This window comes from Akebia trifoliata, chromosome 11 (genome assembly GCF_017979445.1).
Source record: "Akebia trifoliata isolate Shusen 1 chromosome 11, ASM1797944v1, whole genome shotgun sequence".
Classification (NCBI taxonomy): Eukaryota; Viridiplantae; Streptophyta; class Magnoliopsida; order Ranunculales; family Lardizabalaceae; genus Akebia; species Akebia trifoliata.
Window position 1 is genome coordinate 909,052 of NC_141385.1, and position 24,731 is coordinate 933,782.

General features: G+C 34.1%; 4 protein-coding genes across 4 annotated transcripts; 2 read left to right on the forward strand and 2 right to left on the reverse strand.

The window, feature by feature from the left end:
• The first annotated feature begins 410 nt into the window (after nucleotides 1-410).
• Nucleotides 411-1,440, forward strand: LOC147390151 (uncharacterized). Its single transcript, XM_086459705.1, has one exon. The coding sequence runs from the start codon at nucleotides 576-578 to the stop codon at nucleotides 1,227-1,229; it is 654 nt and encodes a 217-aa protein (XP_086315831.1). The 5' UTR covers nucleotides 411-575; the 3' UTR covers nucleotides 1,230-1,440.
• Nucleotides 1,441-5,458: 4,018 nt separating this feature from the next.
• LOC147390152 (uncharacterized) lies at nucleotides 5,459-9,141 on the reverse strand. Its single transcript, XM_086459706.1, has 2 exons — nucleotides 8,982-9,141; nucleotides 5,459-5,860 (listed from the first exon to the last, which is right to left on the reverse strand). Exons 1-2 carry the CDS (start codon nucleotides 9,029-9,031, stop codon nucleotides 5,626-5,628), a joined length of 285 nt encoding a protein of 94 aa, XP_086315832.1. The 5' UTR covers nucleotides 9,032-9,141; the 3' UTR covers nucleotides 5,459-5,625.
• A 4,016-nt stretch (nucleotides 9,142-13,157) lies between these two features.
• On the forward strand, nucleotides 13,158-18,134 carry LOC147390153 (protein SHOU4-like). Its single transcript, XM_086458811.1, has 4 exons — nucleotides 13,158-13,874; nucleotides 14,984-15,106; nucleotides 17,224-17,435; nucleotides 17,611-18,134. Exons 1-4 carry the CDS (start codon nucleotides 13,158-13,160, stop codon nucleotides 17,801-17,803), a joined length of 1,245 nt encoding a protein of 414 aa, XP_086314937.1. The 3' UTR covers nucleotides 17,804-18,134.
• An 838-nt stretch (nucleotides 18,135-18,972) lies between these two features.
• IBR1 (indole-3-butyric acid response 1) lies at nucleotides 18,973-23,646 on the reverse strand. The gene is made up of 6 exons (XM_086458812.1): nucleotides 23,287-23,646; nucleotides 22,986-23,102; nucleotides 20,506-20,640; nucleotides 20,183-20,308; nucleotides 19,574-19,675; nucleotides 18,973-19,293 (listed from the first exon to the last, which is right to left on the reverse strand). The coding sequence occupies exons 1-6, from the start codon at nucleotides 23,404-23,406 to the stop codon at nucleotides 19,144-19,146; spliced, it is 750 nt and encodes a 249-aa protein (XP_086314938.1). The 5' UTR covers nucleotides 23,407-23,646; the 3' UTR covers nucleotides 18,973-19,143.
• Nucleotides 23,647-24,731: the final 1,085 nt, after the last annotated feature.

Consider the following 24,731-nt stretch of genomic DNA (forward strand, 5'->3'; position numbering starts at 1 on the left):
AATAAAATCTCTTTATTTGTAAAATATCTCAAATGGAACATGACATGAGTTGAAAACAGGGGATATCTCTAATTTTCTCCTAAATCCAGGGTGGTAACTCAAAATTACCCCAAACTTTAATTGGGATCTGATTAAGTTGGCTGTTAATCACTTTATTGTGGTGATGATGATCACTTAATCAAGACTGTTCAGAGCAGATCTGCCAGATAAGATCCATCTACTGTCACACCCAATCACTCATTTAAAAAAAAAAAGGACAAATATCTAACATGATCATGCATCATTACCCGACAAATGGGCCCCACTTATGTGGGATCCAAAACTCACCAATCAAACTGTGATGTAGGACCCATCACATTACCCACTTGACACTACACAACACAGTCTGCGTAGAAAACTCTCGTCGAGGATTCCAAAGTCCAAACGCGTCACCAACTTCGATGACCAAAGAAAACTGAGTGAGAGAGAGAGAGAATAAAAAACCTCAGCTACCCTTCAAAGTTCAAACCAAACCCTCTGAAGTACAGAGAGATCAAACCAAAGCAAAGCAAAGAAAAAGAGAGAGAGAGAGAGAGATGAAGAAGCTCTACAAGAAAGGAAAGATTCATCCATCACCACCACTTATCTCTGATCATCTTGCCTTCCTTCCTATCTCAATCTTGGCTCTCACTTCTGCTCTTTGTCCTGAAGATAGAGAAGTCTTAGCTTATCTCATCTCCTGTTCTGGCACTCCAGATAAATTTTCAGGTGCTAAGAAAAAAACCCATAAAAACAACGGTAGTGGTGGTGTTGGTGGTGGGGGTGCAGAACACCCACCACTGTTTCACTGCAATTGTTTCCAGTGTTACACGAGTTATTGGGTTAGGTGGGATGCTTCACCTAATCGTAAATTGATACACGACATCATTGATGCTTTTGAAGATGAGTTGACTCAGAAGAAGAAGAAGATGAAGAAGAAGAACAAGAAGGAAAGAAAGAAGAAAGAGTGTGATGGGTCTGATGATTTGAAGCGTTTTGAGGAGAGTTCAGAGAGAGAAGAGATGGGTGTGTTAGAATCGGTGGAGGTGAGTGATGGTGGTAGTGGTAATGGTGATGGTGATGGTGATGGTGATGAGGTTGGTAGTGATGGAGAAGAAGAAGAAGAAGAAGAAGAGGAGTTGGAGAAAGGAGCAGTGACAAGGCTTGTAGGTTTTCTTGGAGAGAAGATTTGGGGTGTTTTGAGTCGATAAAGAGAAGGAAAATAACTCAATAAACAAAATCCTGGTAGGTTGAGTTCTTCTCTGAAAAAGGCTCTTTTATTTACTTTAATTTTTATTTTTCATTTGTACTTTTTTCTGTATAGTGTCCTCTTTTTTCTTTTAATGTAAAAGATGGATATTTTTTAATTATCATAGTTGTTTTTGCAGTTTGAATCCCATAATCTTCCTGTCTTCGTATTCATTTTCAGTTCATTAATATGGGTTTTTTTTTTTTCTAGAGATGGATTGCTTGAGTTCCATGAAATTGTTTCTATGTGTTTAGTATGAAAAAGATAGGATTTTTATTTAATTATTTACTTTAGTTCATCATAATCTTAGTTGGTTTTAGTAATAATTTGGTTTATCTGTTCATGATTTTGTCTAATGGGTTTTTGTGATTTTCATTAGAAATACTCTTAGATTTTTTATTAAGTAAGAAACCTAAGTAGGTTTCAGTTCTCTTTCTTCTTAGCAAAGCAACAACAATGGTGTTTCAATGGGTTTTTTTTTTCTCGATTCAAAAGATTGTGTGGGTTTGGACTTTGGGTTGGATTTTGTAACTCCCTTATCTCAATTTCATTTCCCCTATTATATGACAAATTTCCAAGAATTACAATTCCCACAACTCCTAATTCCCAAATTTGTTCAAAGTTCAAAACTCCCATTTCATCATGCCTAAATTCCAAGTTGGGTACCTTGACCAATTCAAGGTAGTCTACACTTTCATGTCTGAAGTTTTGTCTCTTAAGTATCTTCACCACATTGTGTCAACCAATGCCAGCATGACGTGTTGGGTTACATTATTGAAGACTTCGAATCCAAGTTAGTTTCTCCTGAGGGGTTTAATATTGGAGTTCATCAAAGGAGTTGGTGACAACCTATGATATTCCAACGCCAACTTTGACTTTCCAAACATGATTTTAAAAATTATCCAGGGCAAAGATGACTTCGTCCAAGAAGATTAAATAAGAACTCAATCGAATCTATAGAGTTTTGTATATTTTGATCAAAATAATTAATTTTTTAATAATAAAAATATGATTTTGTAAGTAAGCATCTAAATGAGATAACAGGTTTTGAAACTTGCTTCCCATTCTATTATTTAACTTAAAACTTTGATTTTGTTTTTGGGTCAAGGCCACAAAAAATGAAATCGACTCACACATTGCTGACGTGGATGTGTGGATGGAGTCATAGATGCTTTTCATTGAGATACGAATAAAAAATAACATCTATGATTATCGGTGCACCTCCACGTCAGCAATGTGTGAAACGATGTCAATTTTACTATCGCTTCGCCACGACTATTTCATGTATATTTGAGATAGTCCCTTTGTTTTCAAAGTTCAAATTGATGTCACATTCATTGATCTTAGTTTACTTTTTAGGATTAACAAAATAGAATCAAAACACCCTTGTCATAAATCTTTAGTCGAAAGTCCTTGTTTTTTTTTTTCCCAAAATCAATCATCTACAGCCCATAGGTAACCTTTTTCTTTCATTTTCAACTTTAAGATTCTATTTCGACATTCAAACATCACAAACGAGAAAGGGTTTTTTGGGTAGTAAAGATGATAAATTTTGGACATAAAAATCAAGAGTTTTTGGCTAGAGATTGGATGATGAGAGCATTTTGGTCAATTTTTTTATTGGTCTTTCAGTGTAGATTAAGGTCAAGAGATGTGTGCCATGAGTTTGAATACGGAGGGGTATCTATAATAATGAAATATTAAAATAAGTTGGTGTCACAATTAGCGAGGTCATCAAAGGTGGGCTCGATTAAAGCCAAGGAAACATGGGGGCCCATTTATTCTTTCCATGATTTTAAATTATTTTTTAATCTTTGTGGCAATTTTAATATTAATATTATTTTCTTAAAAGTACAAAAGATGAAGTTTTTTTACAACTTTGGTCCCTTGTCTTTTATCTTTATTGTAATGGGGAGCTTCTTGAAATGTGTATTCTTCCTTGCTTTTTGTGTTTTGGCCGGCAAATCTATAAATAAAAGGACTCTAGTCTCCAGTCCACACCAATGACCAAACCATAGCCACTTCAATTATTAGAAAATTTGATAATTTAGTTTAAAAATTAGGGTCTTGTTAAGTGTAATAAATACACTTTAAAAATTAGAATCTGAGGGTATTTTGGTTAAAAAAAATTAAGGGCATTTTCGAATATAAATTCCAGTGTTCAAAGTGTATTTATTACACTTTAAAGTGGGCTCTTAACAAAATCCTAAAAATTAAATAATAAAATATATTAGATAGATTAATGATGAATGCACGCGATTTTGGTACACAGCTGACGTGGGAAGGGCATAGAATCGCACATCTTTTTCATGTGTATCCCAATGAAAAAGATCTATGGTTCTGTGCCCTTATCACGTATCAAAATCTCGTGCATTCATCAAAACTCAATCAAATATATCCAATGGATATCTCAAGGCATTGAATCATTGATCGGTATATACCCTAAAAATGGTTTAATATATATTTTGAGATTAAGATATAATTGGAAATCGTTGCGCTTATTTGGTATTTTCGGTTTTATAAGTAGGGTGCATTTAACCAACGAGTGGTGGGCCAATATTAAGGGTAGAGATCTATAGATTCATAGAAAAAAAAACAGTTTATAAAAAATAAGAAATCTCAACCGTTAAAATACAAAATCCAACAATCAAGATAAAACATGCAGGTATCTCTCCACTACAAATCTCAAGGAAGATGGCAGATTTTTTGTCTTTATAATTATAATTGAAAAAAAAAAAAAAAAATACTCTTCGAGGGACGATATGTAAAGGAATTTTGAAATTGTAATGTAAAATGTCAAGAATGGTTTAACTTAAATTTGTTAATCATCAAGTGTTGGGAGTAGCGACCAGAGGGTCTCCCTCCAAAAAGAGAGAGGTATTAAGTTCAAACCCCCTTGTTGGTCACACTTAGGGATTTATCCCAGAAATTACCTAGTGTATATGGGGAGAAGGGGACTGCATGTGCCCTCGACGTTGACACCTTGGATTTAATTTTTTTTTAAATTTACACAAATTCACCATTCATTTTCTCCTCAAAACCAGTCATCTCCAACCTTTGGATAAAGTTTTTGAGTAATGATTTTCCGACGCCCTGCTCTGACATGCCCCATGATGTGGCATGTGCTAGAACCAAAGATTATTTCCCTCGAGATACAAAATTACACATATTTATGGGGATGTGCAATTGTGTATCCCAAGGAAAAATCTACAATTCTAACCCATGCCACATCATGGGGCGTGTGTCAGAGGGGCTTCAGAAAATCACGACTCGATTTTTACCCTCATTTTCAACTTTAAGACTTATTTTCTTCATCCATCAAATTCTAATAACAAGATAAGATTTTTGGAGAAATATAAAGATGGATTTTATTTAGAGGGTTTATACAAGATATAGAGGATGAGGTCGAATAGCTTAGTATAAAATACTCAACAGTCTGATGACAATAGATTTTCTCATAGAAAAACCAAGGGGGGGTTTTAACTAGAGGTTGAAGACGAGGTAATTTCTTGTTAGCCTCTCCCATAAAATATATATAGAGGTGCATGTAATCAGTTCGAAAACTCCAGAGTACATCAAATTTTGACAAAAACAAGTAGGTTTTCATCTAAATCACACAATTTTTTGTCATTTTTTATAAAATTTTCATATTAGGAAATTTTGAATATTACTTCATAAATAAAATATGATGTTATATAAGCCCAAGCATCTCACTCTCTCTCTCTCTTATTAACAAACGACGATGAGAGGTGGTTGGTTGGTATCATGGATTGTTGAGATATATAATATAGGTGGAATCTGTCAATAGTTTTTATTGACCAACGACCTTGGACAAATAAAAAGCTTAGACTACAATAAGTTGGACTCTTCACTTATTTATTTGAATTTGTGAGCTTTCCTTTGATGTTGTAACGTTTGAATTTGGACTCCTCAAAGCTCCTGGCGTGTTTGACACTATAATTTGTTTTTCTAATTTTGAATATTTCACACTTGTTGTGAAAATTTTAATGTCCAATGAGTGTCCAATGAATGAGTAGGACCCAGATTTGGATTCCAACAAGGATCAGATTTGAAAATCTGATACTGACTATTCTTTAAAACATGGACTAACATGACATGTGGCATGGTCTGATTGGTCCTTGAAGAATATCTAATATTACTCATTCGAAGACTACGAAAGCGATCCCCATCTGTTTGAAAAACTTCAAATAAGGAACAATTCAACAAAGAAAATTGTCATTCTCATGGCATGTAAACTGGTTGATCCAAAGCTTATTTTCAGTAAAATATTCGGTTTACACACCAAGGAAAGTTAAAACAGATAAGACTTCAATGAAAAAACACACCAACCTTAGATGTCATAGTGACTCGTCCCCGGAATCCACCAAAGATGCATTAGTTGCATTTTGTGCTTCCAAAAGTTTCATTTGGCGCTCTGCATGTTCTTTTTCACAAGCGCTGATTCCCATGATGATATCAAGCATGGTACCTGTGGTGCCAAAGAAGACGAGCGGTGCCAAAGACTTACGTTTTATCCCAATTGGAATTGCAAGCAAAGCTCCTCCTACTGAGAACACCCATGTGCCCAGTGCACTGCAGACACGCCATTGACCATTGTGTGAATAATTACTAGTTTTCAAACACTTAAGGCAAAAAGACCAAAAACTTAAGGAAATAAAAACCGTAAGGCAAATTCATACAATAATCTATTCTTCAACTTCACTAAACACTTTTTATGTAACATTTTGTGTATGTCACTCGAAAAACTCGTCCTCAAGTTCATTTTGTCACATTACTACAATGGCCAACCATCCAGGACTTGTCTTCGTTGGGTTTTTCACTTTGACATGATCTTACTTGATTTTATATTGTTGAATTATCTCCGCTATATGAAAAACGATGACACATTAGAAGATCACCTTGGGGAAATATCATATGCAATTATATGAATAAAAGAACCAAGTAGCCAAACAAACCATCCTCATATGATATGTGATACTAATCATCATGTACAGATATAACCACTTATATAATTCACCTTCACACGAACATTTTCTCAAATAATTTAAAATTTTGAGTCAATAACACCCATTTAGCACCAACCAAAGGAACCCTTTGCAATGCCATAAAAAATAGAGAGTTTTCCTAATCTTGACTTTATTGTAAATGACACCATCATCTAACATGGGTTACACCACATCTTTCGAAAAAGTTCCTGCTACTGGTAACGCAATCATAACAGCTTGGTCACTACTCTTACTTTCAGCTCTGCAGTCTTTACCACATAATTTAAAATATAATAAAATCTCACTCACTCCTTGCTTGCTAACAAGTCAATGTTCCCTAGAACAAGGCTTCAACACACTCGAGTTTAAACTGAACGAAGCATGAACTTATAATAATAAAGCCTTTCATAATGAGAAGAGAAAATATCTCCATCAAACCCCACCATTACCATATCAGGAATTACTAGAACTACCCTCCCTTATACGTGTAAATTTAGTAATGTGTGAATGTGGTGCAACGGAAATAAATCATAAAGATGAAAAGATCACTATTAATCAGGATGTGATCCAAATAAAGAGTTAAGAAAAGGAGACAGAGCAATTGGTTCAGAAAATTAGACCAGCAAAATCAATTTGGTTGCCTCAAAAACCGAGTAGCAGTATGCACGTGCATGTTCACAAGCACACAACAATGCACGTAGAGAAAGACATACAAATTGAGATACTATCATCATCACCAGACCCTATACCAACTATTTGCTAAACACATTCCATTCTGCTAATACATACCAAGAAGGATAAACATGTTTTCAAATCTTTTCTCGCTAGCTCAACCAACATTCTTATTCAGCCTCCCCCTCGTCCATTTACAGCCCCTTCTACTTCAACTAGATCACTCCTAACCAGTACTGAATGGTGTTCTATGTGTTGAGTTTAGTCCCACATTGAACACTCATTACCTTGTCTCACTCCTTATAAGCTCTTGGGCCTCTCCACTCATTACCAATTGGTTTTGAGTTGAACCCCCAAACTTATCATGGTATCAAAGAAGCCACCCAGTTCATATCTCTACGTGCTTTGGGACCAGTTCGGCCCACACGTGCAGGGGCGTGTTGAGTTTAGTCCCACACCGGACACTCATTGTCTTGTCTCTCTCCTTATAAGCCTTGGGCCTCTCCACTGATTGCCAATTTGTCTTGAATTGGATCCCCCAAATTTATTATCACTATGCACATAACCAAACGATCTCAATTGAAAACCGAACCTTCTTTATTTTATCATCTACCACGGCTCCTGGGTTCCCTTGATGACTTCCTTTTGTTTGTATTTGCTAGTTTTCTCACTCAACCATCTCAACATCTTCAACTCTGCTCTGTTGAGTCTAAAATGTTTCTAGATGGTAACTAGCTTTTAGAAATACATGGTACGAGTTCACTGATGTTAAAAAAAATATTTAACAAATTTTGGGAAACATTAATACCAATATTTGCGCCGTGCTTTTTTTTCCTGTTGTTTTGCTTCTCTTCCTTGTATTTCTCCTTTTTGAGGACTCCTTGTCCTCTTTCTAATAAAGTTTTGGTTATCCAAAAAAAGAAAAAATTGAAACAGTCTCTCAGATCCATAGCATTAAATTTTGACATATTTCTTTACATTTCCATGAGGTCCAACACGCAGACAGTTATTTTATGTATATATTTCGGTGGAAATCACAATTCGAATTTTTTTTATAAATAATAATAATGTGATAGTGTAGTATTTAATAGTTTTTTCATTCAAGAAAGTGGTACATATTAGAGTATTTGTACTTATTTGATATTATTATTCTCATTTTTAATAAAAAAATATATAATTTTTTTAGGTGTTGAACTCTTAGGTACTCATGCCAATGCATAGCAAAATGTTACTAATCTTCATTTCCACAATTCATATGGTTGTTTATTATGGTTCGATGACTTATGAATATATTTTCATGTTTGCTTGCCGTTTCCTATACTTTCAATGAAAACTTCCACAATTTTCTATCATTTCAAAATATTTCCACCATTTTCAAGAAAATTGTATCGATTTCTACATTGATCAAAATATTCCCATTTATCTTCAAAAAAAAAAAATTATATCACATTTCCAAGATGACCGAAACAAAAGTTGAAATCAAAATTTAATACATTGCTCAGATCATGTATACTTGAGCCAACATTGGAAGATTCTTTGTGAATTATCCGATACTAAAAGCAATGGGTCATCTAAATGAAAAAATATTCTTACCCATTGGACACAATGTTTAAAGTCACACATACACTTCGGAAAAATATTACGAAGTGAAACAAAGAATAGTGAACTAGTGATCACTCTTGTGAGCTTATTTCAGGTCTTTCTTCCTCTCTTAAAGCTCAATTTTCATTTTTTTAACAGAATCTTTACTTGTGAAAAAAATAAATTAGTGCAAATTTCCCAATTATTGCATTTCTTGAAATAATCAACCACCAAAGGCCAAGGGTACATGAAAAATGCTCTTTGAAACCTTTTAATAGACTTCAAAAACTGTTACAAATTTCAGTTTGTTACCCATACATCTGTTTAGCTGACACTTCAAACAAATCAAAAAAAAAAAAGAGAGAGAGACCATATCAGTGTCGGACACTTCGTTACACACAAATTGTTACAATATTAGTTGATTCTTATAGCATTGAGAGAGATAGAGGGCTCACTTGGCAACGGAACACTCCTCTAGATGCTTCACGTCTTCTTGACTGCCCATCGATTTGTATTTCTGTGATGGATGGATGGATTTAGGGCTTTAATTTGAGTGCTAGGGCAAAGCTTCTGATCAGAAAGACTGAAACAATTAGAGTAAAAGGGCCAATGGTTTTAAGACTCGGTATTCGTCTCACCCCTCACAAATACCGAGTTGAATCGTCCGACTCATCTCGTCTAGTCTAACTCAGTTTAAAATTATTTATTATTGTATATTTATACACAAATAATTCTCTCTCTCTCTCTCTCTCTCTCTCTCTCTCTCTCTCTCTAGGTGGATTAGAAGTAGGGGTGTCAATGAGTACCCATTTACCCAAAACTGAAATCGAACTGAAAATCTCAATTCCGATTCTCTTTTTATTGCAATCGATTAGAGTCGAGTCTAATATGGAACTGAACGATAGGAACTAGAACCATTAGATTCCATCTTATGAGTATTTGGAATCGATTTATTTTATATCATACATGATTTAAAGTTTTTTCTATATTTTAAAATTAACTTATATTAAATAAAGTTTTTCAATTTTTCATATAAACTAAATATTGGAGCTTAAAATGGGTCATCTCTTCTTCAAGATTAATACTTGTAAAAAAGATGAATTTTTATTCTTAAAATCATGTTTTTAGTGGAACAAATTATTATTAAATTGATACTTTATAAATAATATGTTATTTTTTAGAAGGAAATTTTTTTTATAACGATTCTGAAAAAAAAAATCTCATTTGATTCTTAAAAATCAAAACCGATAGGTACCCTTAATTCTTGGCAGTTTCGATTTCGAATCCACTTATTTTATATTTGAACCCATAACCAAAAAATATATGGTGGTTATGGTTGTTAGAATTTTATTATGTGTGGCCCATTGACCTCACTGTTTTTTGTTATTTAATTGCATAATGATTCTATATATATAATGAATATCAATATTAAAGAGTCCCAATATAATTAGAATTGTTAATATTCTTTAAAATTAGTAAAAGACCTTGATGACTAAAAAACTTACTAAAAAAATAATTTTAGGTCCTCAATCTTCATCTATAAAAAGAATCGGTATCCCTATATTGAAATATACGAATAGAAAGAACTAAGTGTGGAAAACGAACCAAGTAAAAGATTCTAATAAAATAATATTCATCAATCACTAGTACCCAACCGATCCACATAGAGAGAAGGAGAAGGTGAGTCTAGAAGAAAGAGATTAATTTGATTGGGTTTCGAAAACTTCGAGAAACATGTGGATAGAAAAGGCACACCTCCAACATTTGCATCAACGGTTTTATAATGGCACAAGGTAAGTACCATCAACTTGATTTATATCGAATGAATAGTATGTTTGAGATATGCGATAGATTAGATCTTATTGGAAAAAAGAAAAAATATATTAAAGTTATGTTCTAGGTTTTAAATGCGTAAAAACTAACAATGGTTTGAATTTTCTTAAAACGAAATCAAAACCAACCCATTTACACCCCTAATTAGAAGATGTTTAGTCGCAATATATTTAAATTATCAAAAAAAAAAAAAAAAATACAAAAAAATTTAATTATTTTAAATTATAAGAAAAGATAAGTCATTTAACTTTGATTATAATTATTTATTAAAAATATAGTTACATATAGATAATTATATATATATATTTTTTATAAAATTAATAGGTTATAAGATCATTAATCATATAATCAATTTTATTTTAATCCAATAAAAATTCATGATTTACTCAGTCGGCAATTGAAAAAAATTGTCCACATCATCTTGTTTGTCTCGTGAAATGGTGTAAATTTGTCTCATTAGTGAACAATACTGAGATGATTTGGGCGAGATTTGAAACCATTACATCCAAAGTGATTCACTTTGAATCATTTTTAGAATCTCTTTTGAGATCGAGATTACTCACCCAAATCATCTCTTTATTATTCACTAATGAGATGGATTTATAACACATCTCATGCTTCACACTATCTCATGAGACAAACGAGATGATTTGAACGATATTTGAAAATCACGACAGAGTCATTAAAACTCAACCAAGTCAATTGAGATTTTATATTTTTATTATAAAAATAACTATTTTTATGATATAATATTTATTATTTAAATAAAAATTGATCTTGTGACTAATGGTTTTATAATCTACCTTATTTCATTAATAGAAAAAATATATAATTTATAAATAAATATATTTTAACAAATACTTGTAAATTGAGTTAGATGATTTATCTCATCTGAGATGAGATGACTTATCCAATATAACTCGGTCTCATCCATGAACAAGACGAGATGTCAAACCGAGATTTGAAACCATGCCTAGAAAATCCATCTCGTTCCTGAATGACATTCAATAATTCAGGTGAGTCATCTCGATCTCTAACAAGATTAGGCCTAATTCTAAAATCATGGCCCATAAATAAGAGCAAATAAGTTCGGATTGTAGAACCTGATTCCCATTGCAAATTGTTATAATCAAATTATAGAAATTGATTTTCACAGTTCTCAATCCCACTTGGCTACATTATTTCTAAAAATCAATTTTACAATCCAAAAATACAATTTTGTTGGGCTAATATTATTTTTGAAATTTTATTTTACGAGCTACCACCAAATTACAATTACAACCTAATTCGAAAGTAACAGGATAAAAATATAAATAAACATGCTGTCATATTAATATGCATTATTGTTAGTTGTCTACTCTCTCTTCTTTTTTTATTAACATGGGTATCCGAACTTACATCTAATTAGTGAGATCGGGTGAGCCAGGACCTGCATCAAGGCATATGAATCCTCCCCTGACACGTGCAACGTTCGCACATCACACGCACCAAGTAAGTGAGGGTACGCCCTCCTGGGTGGCCTTGAGGAGCCATTGCTCATATTGGGTATCAAACACACAACCTACAGGCTCTCATTGCTTATTAAATTTGAAATTGCCATCGAGCCAACCCTTCGGGGTTGGTTGCCTACTTTCTTACTTTAGGCCCAAATCTGTGTTACCAAATTCATTCCAACTAGGTTGTACTACAAGCTGATTTTCATGAACCCAAACAAATTGGACTGCGAGAGTTCACTTTATACTAATTGATGTTTCAATAAAGTAAGAGAGAATCCGACAAGGGGACAACACAAAATATGATCATGAGAATTGAGAGACAAGTTGAGGATAAAATTAGAGAAATTCTAGTGGCACTCTAACTTCTTACTTATTACATCCCCCAATTACTTAAATTATTTTACTTCCCAACTAAAAATTATTAACACACCATTTAAAATAGAAATTTTCCCAATCAAAATTTTCATAATAATACTTGCACTATAAAAGAAAGCCATGAATTGACACTATCGACAATAACCCATAAAAAGGACAAATTAACATCAATGCGCATGTTTACATTGACCTCTTGATGATGATTTTGTGCTCTTCACTCTTAAAAACATGAAAATATCCAAAGCTAACATTCTCTTTTCATGTGCCCGTGGGTGGGACCCATATGCCTTGGTCTAGGCTCTGACTCACTGGGTCCCATTAGTCAGACATAAGTTCGAATACCCCCATTAATAATAGAAATTATTTTCTAAAGTGAGAAAATGATAATCTCACCCTACGTCCCTACTAATCTTTGATTTTTTTTTTTTTTTTAATTTAATTTAATTGAGGTGTAATAAGTAACAGGTTGGGTATCAATAGAAGTTCTCTAAAATCATTACTAGTTTCCCAATTTAATTGATTACTCCCATTTTAAGAGAATTTTACGATTTTTTCTTTTTTAATGGAGAATTTTGTAATTATGTATGCCCCAAAAAAATAAAAAATAAAAAATAAATAAAAATAGTCTCAAACAAAAAGAGAAAATAAAATAGAACAATTACCTTTCCAAAAAAAAAAAAAAAACAAATGGTGTACTTTATGGATGCCCATAATCGTCTTTTCACTCACTATGAACCCGCCTCCTTCTCCCTCAACTAACTCCTCAACAATCGGCGCCATTTTCAAAACCCACACACACACTTCGTCCACTCTCTCTCTCTCTCTATATGTCTCTCTCTCTCTCTAACCCTATATCTTTCTCTACTTTCTCTCTCTATCTCTCTATAACTCTATATCTTTCTCTACTTTATCTCTGTAAATCCTCTAATGGCGACTCGAACCCCGTGTCATCAGCGCAGTAGTGGCCTCTACGTCTCAGGCCTCCCAGAACAACACAAAGAACGCCCTACAATGGCGTCTCGTGCTATTCCCTACACAGGCGGTGATTTAAGAAAGTCTGGTGATCTCGGTAAAATGTTCGACATTTCCACCACCATTGATCCTTCATCAAACAGTCATCCTTCTTCCTCTAAACCATCTCATCGCCCTTCATTATCCTCCCAACACAATAGCGGATCATTCCGATCCATCCACAATTCCGGCTCATTCTCCAAATCTTCCGGTTCGTTACAGTTACAGCCAACCGGGCTCATCACATCCGGTCCGGTTGGATCTTCGAGTGGTGGTGGTGGGAACCGAAGGTCTGGGCAATTGGAGCGGTCACTTTCGATGAGAAAGACGGTTTATGGTGCAGCGGTGACGAGTGTCGGCCAAGAGGTGAAATTTGGATTGAATGTGTCGAAGTCGTTAATGTGGGTTTTTGTGGTGATGATGTTGATGGCATTGGTTGTGGGGGTATTTATGTTGGTAACGGTAAAGAATGCGGTGATATTGATAGTAGTGGTGGGGATTTTGGTGCCAGTGGTGGTGGTGATGGTGTGGAATTGTGCTTGGGGGATGAGAGGGGTTTTAGGATTCTTGAGTAGGTATCCTGATTCTGATCTTAGAGCTGCTGCAGATGGTCAATTCGTCAAGGTTACTGGGGTAATTTTCCGCTTTTCCTGGGTTTTTTTCCGATTATTTAACTTTACTTGTCATTATCATTGTTGTCGTCGTCCTTGTTTATTATCACTTACCAAGATCAAAATTTTATCTATTATTATTCGTTGACAATGAGCCAATGATTGCACGAACAAAACAACTCATTATTTGTAATCACTTACCAAGATCGATTTTTCTTAATGAACCCACGATGATGATGCATTGTTGCTAAGTTTGATGTTGAGTTTGTTGAAATGCAGCTGAGGATCTATAAGAATTTGTGGGATTGCATGAACAAACAATTCTAAACATCTACTGTTTAGAGAGAGTGGATTTTTTTAGGAGTTGAATGATTGAGTTTGATTTAGATTAGGGCATTTGGTGTGGATCATTTGTTGTATGTGTAAGCTTGAGATCGCAAATGGGTTTTAAGGTGTCAGTTTTTGCAGAGCACATGTGAATGTGACACTTTTTTTCGTTGTCCTTCAGCTAGCAAGTGTGATTAGAGTACTATTTGGCTAATGTGGGTGGTTTTGAAGGTACTGATATTTGATCATAGATGTTAAGGGGAAGATATTTGTGTTGGAAGTTATAATCTTTAGAAAGGAATGGTTATGACTAGCGATGAAAGTTATGATAATGACTACTGTTGTCTTCTCTCATCACCCAATCTTCCTATATTTTTCCCTTTCTCTGTTGATGGATTGTGTCTGGAGAAGTTCATAAGCAGTTTATGTGGCATGTAACACTTCCTATACTGAAATCTGAGTCCTGGATTTGCTATATCAGAACCATGTGAATCGTATTCATCTTGGTGATGTTTGATAGGCCGACTGTGTTATTGTTTCTGACACTCTTTAAATCATTTTCATATGTCACTAGACACAATTTTACCTGAAATTTATGCAGGCCTAGACTTGATTTCCGCATTTATAAGTTTGTTGCTTATATAACTCAGTAGTGTGTTATATTTATGTAGTTCATCTTGAAGTAATTGCTGTTAGAGTATGGATTTAGATCAAATTTCATGGTGTTTCCTTGTATTCTTTTATTTCTATATATTGGGATCTTTCTCTCAAATGATGACGCATCATATATATCTCTTAATGTAGATTGTCACCTGTGGTAGCATTCCTCTGGAAGCATCGTACCAGAGAATCCCTAGATGTGTATATGTATCCACAGAACTATACACTAAATGCCTTCCCTTCTCATGGGGACTCGGATTTTTTGAGGTCAGTATTTTGAACTCCTTGTATTGAGCCTATCTGGCTGGTTCATCATTCATGTGTGATGAATTGAAAGCCTAACAGAAAATATTATATTTTCAAGTTGCTGCATTGACTTGGTTAAATAGATGCTCATTTCTTCAAATGAAGAATTTCACTATTAACCCTTATAAATGAAATCCTCGAACATGAAATGTAACTGTTTTGTTTGAGGAAAGTTCATGACTGATCAGTTGTTATTTTTTTCTTGATCAATGGTAACTTATCAATTCTGTGAAATTTAGGGTTCGATAAAGTATTCATGGATGTCAACCAAGACTGAAATTCCGGACATATATTCACATCTGCATATGGCACTAGAATAACATATTTGGATGTTCTTACTCTTCTGAAGGTCCTGAAAAACATGCTTCATGATCATCATCATCAAAAATTTCTCCCAGCCATCTGAAAAACGAAACTCAGTTAATATTCATAATGCCAGATTTTGAACAGGGAAAGCCTACTAGAAGTTTGACTCAGCAGCATCAGTCTATCAGATACCATCTACTTCTAACACATTTGCTTATATTGGTAGCTGCATTGCAGTATACAAGCGATGCATTTGGCCTACCATACCTACATCTACCCTTTAGACCATTTTGAAGAAGGTTCGGTTACTAACTTGTTTACTTCCATTGTGGGTAATGTATTTGGGTTCAAAGCCCTGCGCGCTCTACGTCTGGAGGATCTGCTTATATTAAAACTTCCAAGGCCCACCTCATGGCATCTAAGTTGAGAGAGATAAATTGAACACACAGAAATGGATACCATGATTCTTCTGTCTATCAATAACTGCATGCATTGCACGGTGGATGTGAAGAAGTAGACCATTATCTCGGCAATAATGAGCCAAGCTAGTATTTGCAGTGAATCCCCCCGTTAAGTAGTCATGCATTACGATAGGAACTCCCAATTCTCTGGCAAATACAGCTCTTTTCATCATTTCTTCGCATGTACCTGCAGTAGCATTCAAGTAATGTCCTTTGATTTCACCTGTTTCGGCCTGTGATTTATAAATTGCTTCGGCACAAAATAGGAAACGGTCTCTCCAACACATATATGTTGACATTTGTTCTTCTTGGGCCATCAAGATGTTTAAGTTCCTGACTAGGATACAATATGTTGTCATTACTAGCTAAGGATTAGTAAATTTGATGCACAAGATTTCCTGTGCTTTGTTGTGAAGGACCTAGTGATGGAATGACATGCAAAACAGAATGCAGATTTAGTTCATCCATTAATGATTAACAAAGCTGAATATTATGCAACTCTCGGGTATTTATTTGCATATCAGTTCTTTGTGTGAAAACTATCATATTAGAATTACATAAGAATTTTGCAACTATACCAAGACAAGTTACTCTCGTGGGCTAATCGTTTACATTTTGATGTTTCATTCCTTATTTTTATCATGTGTGATTTGTTCACTGTCATACTTAGTCACCATGAATCCAATTTTTTTAGTGTTTAAAAAAAAAAAAAGAGAACTTTCTTGTTCTGATTTCTCTCACCTGTGATTGCCATCAAGTTGAGTAAACTTCAATTTCCTTTCTTTTTACCCTAAATGAGCACACTTAGGGTTGTAGGTCGATTCGGTATAACAAATCTATGTTATAAATTATAATTGGATTTTATTTACTTAATGACATTATCTTTAATCATAATTGTAAATTTCTCCCCAAAAAAATCTCTGTAGTTCAAGTAAATGTCTCTAGATCATCATTCTTCTTGCAAATGTTATAAAAATTGTTGAATTTCATGATATAATAAGTTAGGCTATAAGAAATTGTTGTTGCAGATGCTATTTCAGGAACCAAAGTTTTTTTGTGAGACTTTTCTATTTGAGGCACTAAAGACACATTTATTAAATCCGCAACAGCCCGAGCATTGGTATTAGTGTCTGTGCTTTGATGTCTAATAATATGGTTTGTGAATTTTACAAGTAATACTGTCTCAGATAAATTCTTCCTAATGCCATGGTTATCTCTTAGGCTTACCCTGGTTTTCTATCATATCCTGGGAAGCACCTCTTACACTAATCAGTGGTAATGATGACCAATTTGTTGTCCCCCTTCAAACAGAAACACGTGGCAGATTTCTACATCTCAGACCACAAATCAGGGGCAAGGGCCCTAGTGAAAGCAGGGTACGGAGCAAAAGTTGCTCCATTCGTTAAACCTGCAACTGTGGTTGATACATCTAAGGAAAATCGAGAGCTATCTCCTAGGTTTCTACTCTGGCTGGCCAATCGCAAACTCTCCAGTGATGACCGCACTATGCGTCTTGAAGAAGGGTAAGCCATCAATTGTTTCTTGTTTGAGCACATAATTTAATGGGTGGATGCTTTGCCTTGTAACTGTAGTATTGTAGGTTTTTTGGTAGACAAAAAAAAATGTTTTTTTTTTTTTTTGCTAGCCATCCAATTTCATGAATACTCCTAAATAAACCTAGAGATTGATATATGGCAGGTATATCAAAGAAGGGAGCAATGTAAGTGTGATGGGGATCGTCCAACGCCATGATAATATGGCAATGATCATCCCCTCAGTTCCGCCAGCCTCGACAGGCTGTCAATGGATCCGCTGCCTTCTTCCCACCTATATGGAAGGTCTCATTTTGATCTGTGATGATAGTCAGGATTCTGATGTGATTCTGGTGTAAATAGCGTTCACCTTAACTTTATTTTGCCATTTGGGTCACGAAACAAAATGGGGAAGGAAGATCACGCACAACAATGCCAAATCGCCCTATTCTCACTCCGAGATTTTGAAATGGTCTAGACTCTAGAAGATGACTGACGGGAAATCCAAGGAAGATCAAAACCAAATAGTAAGGTTGTTAGGCATGGGTGAATATTCTTGGGCTTTTAACGGAAAGATTAAAGATGACAGGAAAGGTTCCCCCTTCTAGTGAGGTAGAAAATGTTAGTGTTGCATTTACAATTTGACGGTGGATTGAGTTATGTACATAAGATGCAGAGATGCCCCAAAGGTTTCAGATTTGTCAAGGGCTGTTGTTGATTTTCTGTCTCTTGTGATTGAAATTGTTTCTGAAGTACTGTGATTCTAAATTTAATAATAATAATAATAAATTCTTTTCACCGATGTTTATACTTTAATGAAACCAACCCTTCAATTAATCCCAAGTCTCTCTCTGATCCAGATTATCTTTTGAATTAATCATATAGCCCATAAATCCCAACTTCTCAAACTTTTTTTTTTGTGGAATGCAGATGACATTATCGATAAAAAATAAATAAAAAAACCTGCATGGTGACATTATGTCTTAAAAGGAAGAGTCGTGCTGGAGTGATCTCAAGATTGGACCTCATATTGCACATCTTGATGTGAAAGTGGATAAGAACCATAGATCCTTTTTCACTCATATCTTGAGGAAAATCATCTATGGTTTCCCATACACTTCCACGTCAGGGATGTGCAATGTGAGGTCCAATCTCGAGGTCACTTCAGGCATTATTCTAAAAAGAAATTTTCTATTGCTACACCAACTTTAAACATAACCTATCCCATTTCCTAACCAGTGTCTGAAATTTTCAAGCTTTCATAGAAAATTACTCACTACGGAACCGTCAGATATTTATTTTACTAAAAATAGAAGTTGGAACCAGATGTCATAGATAGAACCTCACCTGCTATGCTCTCCCTTCTTTTTCTAATTTTTTTTTTCTTCTTCCAAGGTTTCTATTCTCTCGAAAGTTTTCTTCTCAAACACTAGTAGACAAAGATTCCAAGAGATTTAGTCAGTAACTCTTTATACTTATTTGGGGTATTGTATGGTTTCATTGCATGGTGTGTTACAAGAAAAAGATGTAAAGCAAATAGATGTTATAAAAATATGAAAAGCTGGAAACAATCTCATACCATCTTTTAGATGGTTAATGAATTTATTGATCATGATGTAATAACAACAAGACAAAAGACTCAAATATCCCAGAAGCACCATCACCTAACAAAGTGAACTTTTGATATAAGAAAAGTAACTTAAAGTCTTGATGGTGTTCCTCCTGCAACCACCAGAGTTTCTCCTGTGATGTAAGAAGCGTCATCAGATGCCAAAAATGCCGTAGCTGCAGCCATATCTTCTGTGGTTCCAAGCCTGTTAAGTAAAGCCTTCTCTTCGATGGCCTTCCTCTGTACAAAAGAACCATTCATATTCAGATGTGTCGAAACTGCAGAACTCAGTATCCTTCTTTTTTTTTTTAATAGTTTGAAATGAATTTATATCCAAAACCAAAGCTCTTCAAGATCTTGTATATATGACTCTTAACAAAACCACGGGACACAAGACAAACACTTCAAGGCATTTTTCTTATGCCTTGCATTGACATTAATCAAGACTTACAGCTCATACACTTTTTTAAATACTGAAGCAAAATCAAGATATAGAGATGAAGGCAAGAAATCCACTTACCACAGATTCATCTTTTGTGAGGAAATCGGCAAAGTTTGTAGGTACAAAGCCTGGAGCAACACAGTTGACTCGAGTATCTGGGGCCATCTCACTTGCAAGAGCCTATAAAAGAACAAACATGAAGCAAGAATGTTATATAAGTTTGATATTATTATCTGTGTTGTATTGAATTTGCAATAGTAAAGCAGTGATACTTTTCAGGTTATGCCCCGCTTAAGAAACGACTAAAAATGGTCCAGATTAATAGGTCATCAGATCATCAATCGAGAGTTAGGGAGCGGTAAGAATAACGATCCTCTATGCTTCTAAATTTTAAGAATGACCACTTAGCTAAGTGGTAAGACCTTGTGTAGGTTGTTCCCAAGGTCTTAGGTTCAAACCCCTTGAACCCCTTCTTATACTAATATGCTAACTGTTAACCACTAACTCCACCAAGCAAAAACAAAAAAGAATAACGATCCTCAGGTCCATCCATATATATATTTTCAATAAATTCATATCGAAAGTATAAAATCATGTTACAAAGCACCAAACTAGATATCCATAGCTTGTTATTTTTATATTAAAGGCAAACTTCAACAATAATGTGAGATTCATGAAACCATGCACCTTCGTAAGCCCGAGAAGAGCTGTTTTAGTCACCCCATACATAGCCATTGATGCTGGTGGTTGATAAGCTGTAATTGAAGAAATAAGAACAACTGAAGATCCCTTCTGCAAGTGAGGTGCTGCATCCTGTAACGGTAATGGAATTGGTGAAAAGCCTTTCAAATCACAGAACAAGAGTAAATATTTAACAGATCAGGTGATGCTAATCATCTGACTACCGATTTTTCTAGCCTTATTGTTTTACTTACTATTCAGAAGAATGCATTAAATAGGATGATTGAGATCAACTAATGTAACCTTGTAATTCAAATAATGAGAATCACCTTCAGGAAAAGTATAGAAGCCTTGACATTGATTTCCCATATCTTGTCAAGGACAGACTCTTGAGTTTCCAAAATGGTATCTACGGTTGGATTGGCAGCAGCATTGGATACAATCACATCTATTTTCCCATATTTCTGTATTTAAAAAAAAATGGCTCACAATATTAAATTAAAACTGCATTCAATCATAATAAAAGATCCTGATATTACGAGAAAACTACGAAATACATGAGTTCTGTAAACTGCACACTAAAAAACCCAATGTTCAAAACCACTATTCTTCCAGTTTCTCTAATTATAGTTCTCCTCTATGATAAGAAAATCCATAAATTAAAAATCTAAATTCTAATTGTTAAAGCATCCATTCTAACTAAAATCATTTCTGTCACTAATAGTATAAGACCTACTTTTAAATCAAACCCAAATCAGAAAATTCAAATAGTACAAGACCTAAAATGATGCAGGACAATGAGGGGAGATAAGAAAATGATGGGGGTTTTAGGGAATTTGGTTTAGGATTGGGTAAACCCAAAAGCATTTTTTATTTTATTTTTTCGCAATCACGACAATTTCAATAGGATAGATTTAAAGGGTTAAAGAATGGTTAAAGGTTAAAAGAAAGGATAAAGGTTTAAAAATTTGGAAAAGAGATTAATGAATAAGGGTTAAAGAAAATGGGAAAAAGATTAAGGGTTGAGGTTTGTAGATTTCAAGAATCAAGAATCAAGAAAGGGGTTTCAAAAATCAAGAATAAGGAACTAAAAGAAAAATAAAGAAAAACAAAAGAATAAATAAAGATTAGAAGAAAAAAGAGGAGGGATAGAAAGATAAAACCTTGAAATCACACCAAAGGTTTCTTAGAATCACACGAAGAATGGTGGAAACTCACTTCACTCCGTCAAAGAGACTCATTCTTTATTCATCAAAATTTCGTTTTTTTTAAATAAAAAAAAAAAACCCTATTACAATCTATGTAAAGAAAATAAATCAAGAATCCTAGTTAAATTAAAATACCAAATAAATAAATCTAATTTTCGTAACTTTATATCATAATTTTCATACGCTTATAAACTTAAATAAAGACAAACTAAAGTTACTAAACTACCCCTAAATATTATACTAAGACCATGGAACAATAAAACATTAAAATAAATCCCAAAAACATAAAATTAAAGCTCTAAAACAGAAATCTAAATAAAAACTAAAATCTACTATTCAAGATTTGATATCCCCATTATAAAATTTCTATAGTTAAATATGTCGACCCCGGTAAACATATAATGCAACGTAGAATAGTTTGACTGTACAATGAAGAATAAAGAATACCTAAAAATAGAAATATATGGAACTAAAGGTGGTCGTGGTAGCAGTTGTAGTTGGTGTCCAAGCATTAGGAGGTTAGGAGTAGAGTGAGAAAGGAAACAAAGAAGAAGCATAGATGAGTAATCCGCTCAATACCTGCTCAGAATTAGTGATGGGATCAAGAGATTTCGGGAACAAAAAAAAAAGTCTTGTTACTCCTTTTAGTGATATCTAAAGCAATGCCACCATGAATACCTTCAGAAGTGGATTAGAGTTAAAAATTAGGTTAGTTGGTAATCAATCTCGAAATGAAATCCAGCATTTCGTTGTAAACGGGAGTTGAAGTTAAGAGACATCCCGAGGAACCAAACATAGAATCTTGTCACGATTGGCCTGAAAAGCATGGGTTAGTTTGGTGGTCCACATGCGGTTTTGACAGTTGGAGTTGTAATTCCACCACATATGAGAGTCAGCAGAGTACTTGGTGTTAAGTCACGGAATTTACAACCCCAAACTTCTAACATGAAAAGGCTGACAAGGCATTATCTATCAAACAGATTCAACTTCTCCATTAGAAGTATAACCTGCTTCCCCTCTTCATAGTGATTGTGTTGATGGAACTAAGAATCACTAGACATAAGCAGTAGTAAGACCTTAAGTATGAGCAACCTACAAATAATATCAACCTTAGATCACTAAGCCAGACAACATCAAGCAAACTTTGAAAGAAGAGTAGGGATTTGGACATTAGAAGACAAAAACCATAAATTTATTGAAAGGGGGGGATAATAACCATCTAAGCAGAACCAGTCTTCTATATAAACCATGTTTTCCCCTATCATTAAAGAAAGATGAAATCCAGTTATTGTTTTTATTATTTTATTTTGCACAGTTAGGGACTTGAGCAAATGCTAGAAATTAGTTATCAAATTTCATTGCTCACTAGAAACCAGGTTTCAAAGTAACTAAAGAAAAATCAAACTAAAATTTGAAAAAAAAAAAAAAAAAAAAGGAGAACCCATGTTTTGATTCATTGCCAAATTCAAAACCCAGGTTGCCAATTTGATTTTTTTTTTTTTTTTTTCATTTTTCTTTTAAAATTTTGATAAACATTAGGACGAAACACCACATTCAATCATCTAAAATTAAAAACTTTTATAACAAAATAAAATTCTTACCTGAACAGTCTTGTCTATGAGATTTTTCCTCTGCTGAGCATTGGATACATGACAAACAACCCCTAAAACCTCAATTCCTCGAGCTCTAAGCTTCTCAACTGCCTCATCTACGTTCTTCTGTGTAAAAATGAATCAAACCCACTTTAATTCACCTCTTATTTCCTTCCAAAAAAAAAAAAAAATCAAATCCAACCAAATACAGATGATTTAAAAAAAAAATTGGGGATTTTGAGCGAAACCGAAATCCAACCAAACACAGCTGATTAAAAAAAAAAAAGGATTTTGATCGAAACCCACGAACCTGCCTGCGAGATGAGATGACGACAGAAGCCCCTTCGGAACCAAGTCGCTCTGCAATTCCGAAACCGATCCCCTGTGTCGACGCCGTAACGATGGCCACCTTACCTTGAAATCTCTTCATTTTCAATGTTATCAAAATGGTCTATGGGTTTGAGAATTGAGATTCAATCTCTCTATTTTTATATTAAAAATTTTGCTAAAAACAAGGTTTCTAATGGTTGAGTTCACACCCAACGCCCCAAGCCCACCGTTAAAATTGGAAATTTTGGACTACTTGCGTGCGACACAGGTAACTTTGGTTTCTCCAAAAACTTTGGATTGGGTTTTGACAAGGATCCAATTTTTAATAACCTATCGGCTCAATTCTTTTCCTCAACCATTTCTCAATCCGATAAAATATGAGAAAGTATGTATATTATATTATATGTTTTTTTGAAGTTTATTATTTTGTATTCATATTTTGTATATTTAACTGGATTTGATAATAGAAATCTGACATTATTATTTAACTAATTAGGTGGTATGTCCAAATAGCCCAACACACACATGTATTAAAAGGGTTTATTTGTAATTTAAATATTAATTAATTTTTTTTTTTAAAGATTATATAGTAAAAAATGATACTTTTGTACATAATGATAGAATACAGTCCAGTGCAATTTAGTTGGATTTTTTATTAAAATGACTCTGATTATATTAATTTTAAATATAAAAATAGAGATATTTATGGCCACTTAAATTTTGGTGTCCAACAATTGCTCCCCCTTCTCTCATTATAATGGTAGTGACCTTTAGATTTAATAAGTTGTGCACCTGCTACTTCTTTAGATGTGGGCCTTTCTAAAGTTGTTTGATTTTGATTTTAAAGATATATAAAACTGTTTCCAATTAAATATCCAAAAATTATATATAATTTATATTTTTTAAAAATACTTATTTTTATATTACAAACTTGATTAATATATTTTCAAAAAAATTATCATTTTATATAAGATATAAATACAAGTCAGGATTCAATGACTATTGAAATTGTAGCGTGAGTCTAATAGCCCTATATTATATTAATGTTAAGGGTGTCAATGGGTACTCCAATTATCTTATGCATCCGAAATTGATTACTCTACTCTAAGTCTCCCATCATGGAGCCAATTATTTTTTCAATCGTGATAATTTGGCACCCCCATCACAAAGTTGTAGATCATTTGTCTCGGGATACACAAGAAAAGATTTATGATTCTGCATATCCCAAGGTAAATGATCTACGATTCTGTGATGGGGGAGTCAGAAGATCATTATTCTTATTTTTTTGGTTCAATTCTGGATAACCATCTTAGGGGTCGGTTAAAAGTCAGGTCTCTTTCACGTATCTGAAAGAGACCAAATTGTGGATTTATCTTACTAGTAAGTTATTTACAAAGACATTAAGTAGTATAATTAAATAATGAT

Excerpts from the sequence above, each read along its gene's own strand:
- IBR1 (XM_086458812.1), bottom strand. The coding sequence starts at position 23,406 with ATGAAGAGATTTCAAGGTAAGGTGGCCATCGTTACGGCGTCGACACAG. Across the intron at positions 20,641-22,985 it reads TCATAGACAAGACTGTTCAG|AAATATGGGAAAATAGATGT; the intron begins GTAAGAATTTTA and ends TTTTAAATACAG. Across the intron at positions 20,309-20,505 it reads CTTCTATACTTTTCCTGAAG|GATGCAGCACCTCACTTGCA; the intron begins GTGATTCTCATT and ends TTACCGTTACAG.
- LOC147390152 (XM_086459706.1), bottom strand. The coding sequence starts at position 9,031 with ATGGGCAGTCAAGAAGACGTGAAGCATCTAGAGGAGTGTTCCGTTGCC. Across the intron at positions 5,861-8,981 it reads GAGGAGTGTTCCGTTGCCAA|TGCACTGGGCACATGGGTGT; the intron begins GTGAGCCCTCTA and ends GCGTGTCTGCAG.
- LOC147390151 (XM_086459705.1), top strand. The coding sequence starts at position 576 with ATGAAGAAGCTCTACAAGAAAGGAAAGATTCATCCATCACCACCACTT.
- LOC147390153 (XM_086458811.1), top strand. The coding sequence starts at position 13,158 with ATGGCGACTCGAACCCCGTGTCATCAGCGCAGTAGTGGCCTCTACGTC. Across the intron at positions 15,107-17,223 it reads GGGGACTCGGATTTTTTGAG|AAACACGTGGCAGATTTCTA; the intron begins GTCAGTATTTTG and ends CCCTTCAAACAG. Across the intron at positions 17,436-17,610 it reads ACTATGCGTCTTGAAGAAGG|GTATATCAAAGAAGGGAGCA; the intron begins GTAAGCCATCAA and ends GATATATGGCAG.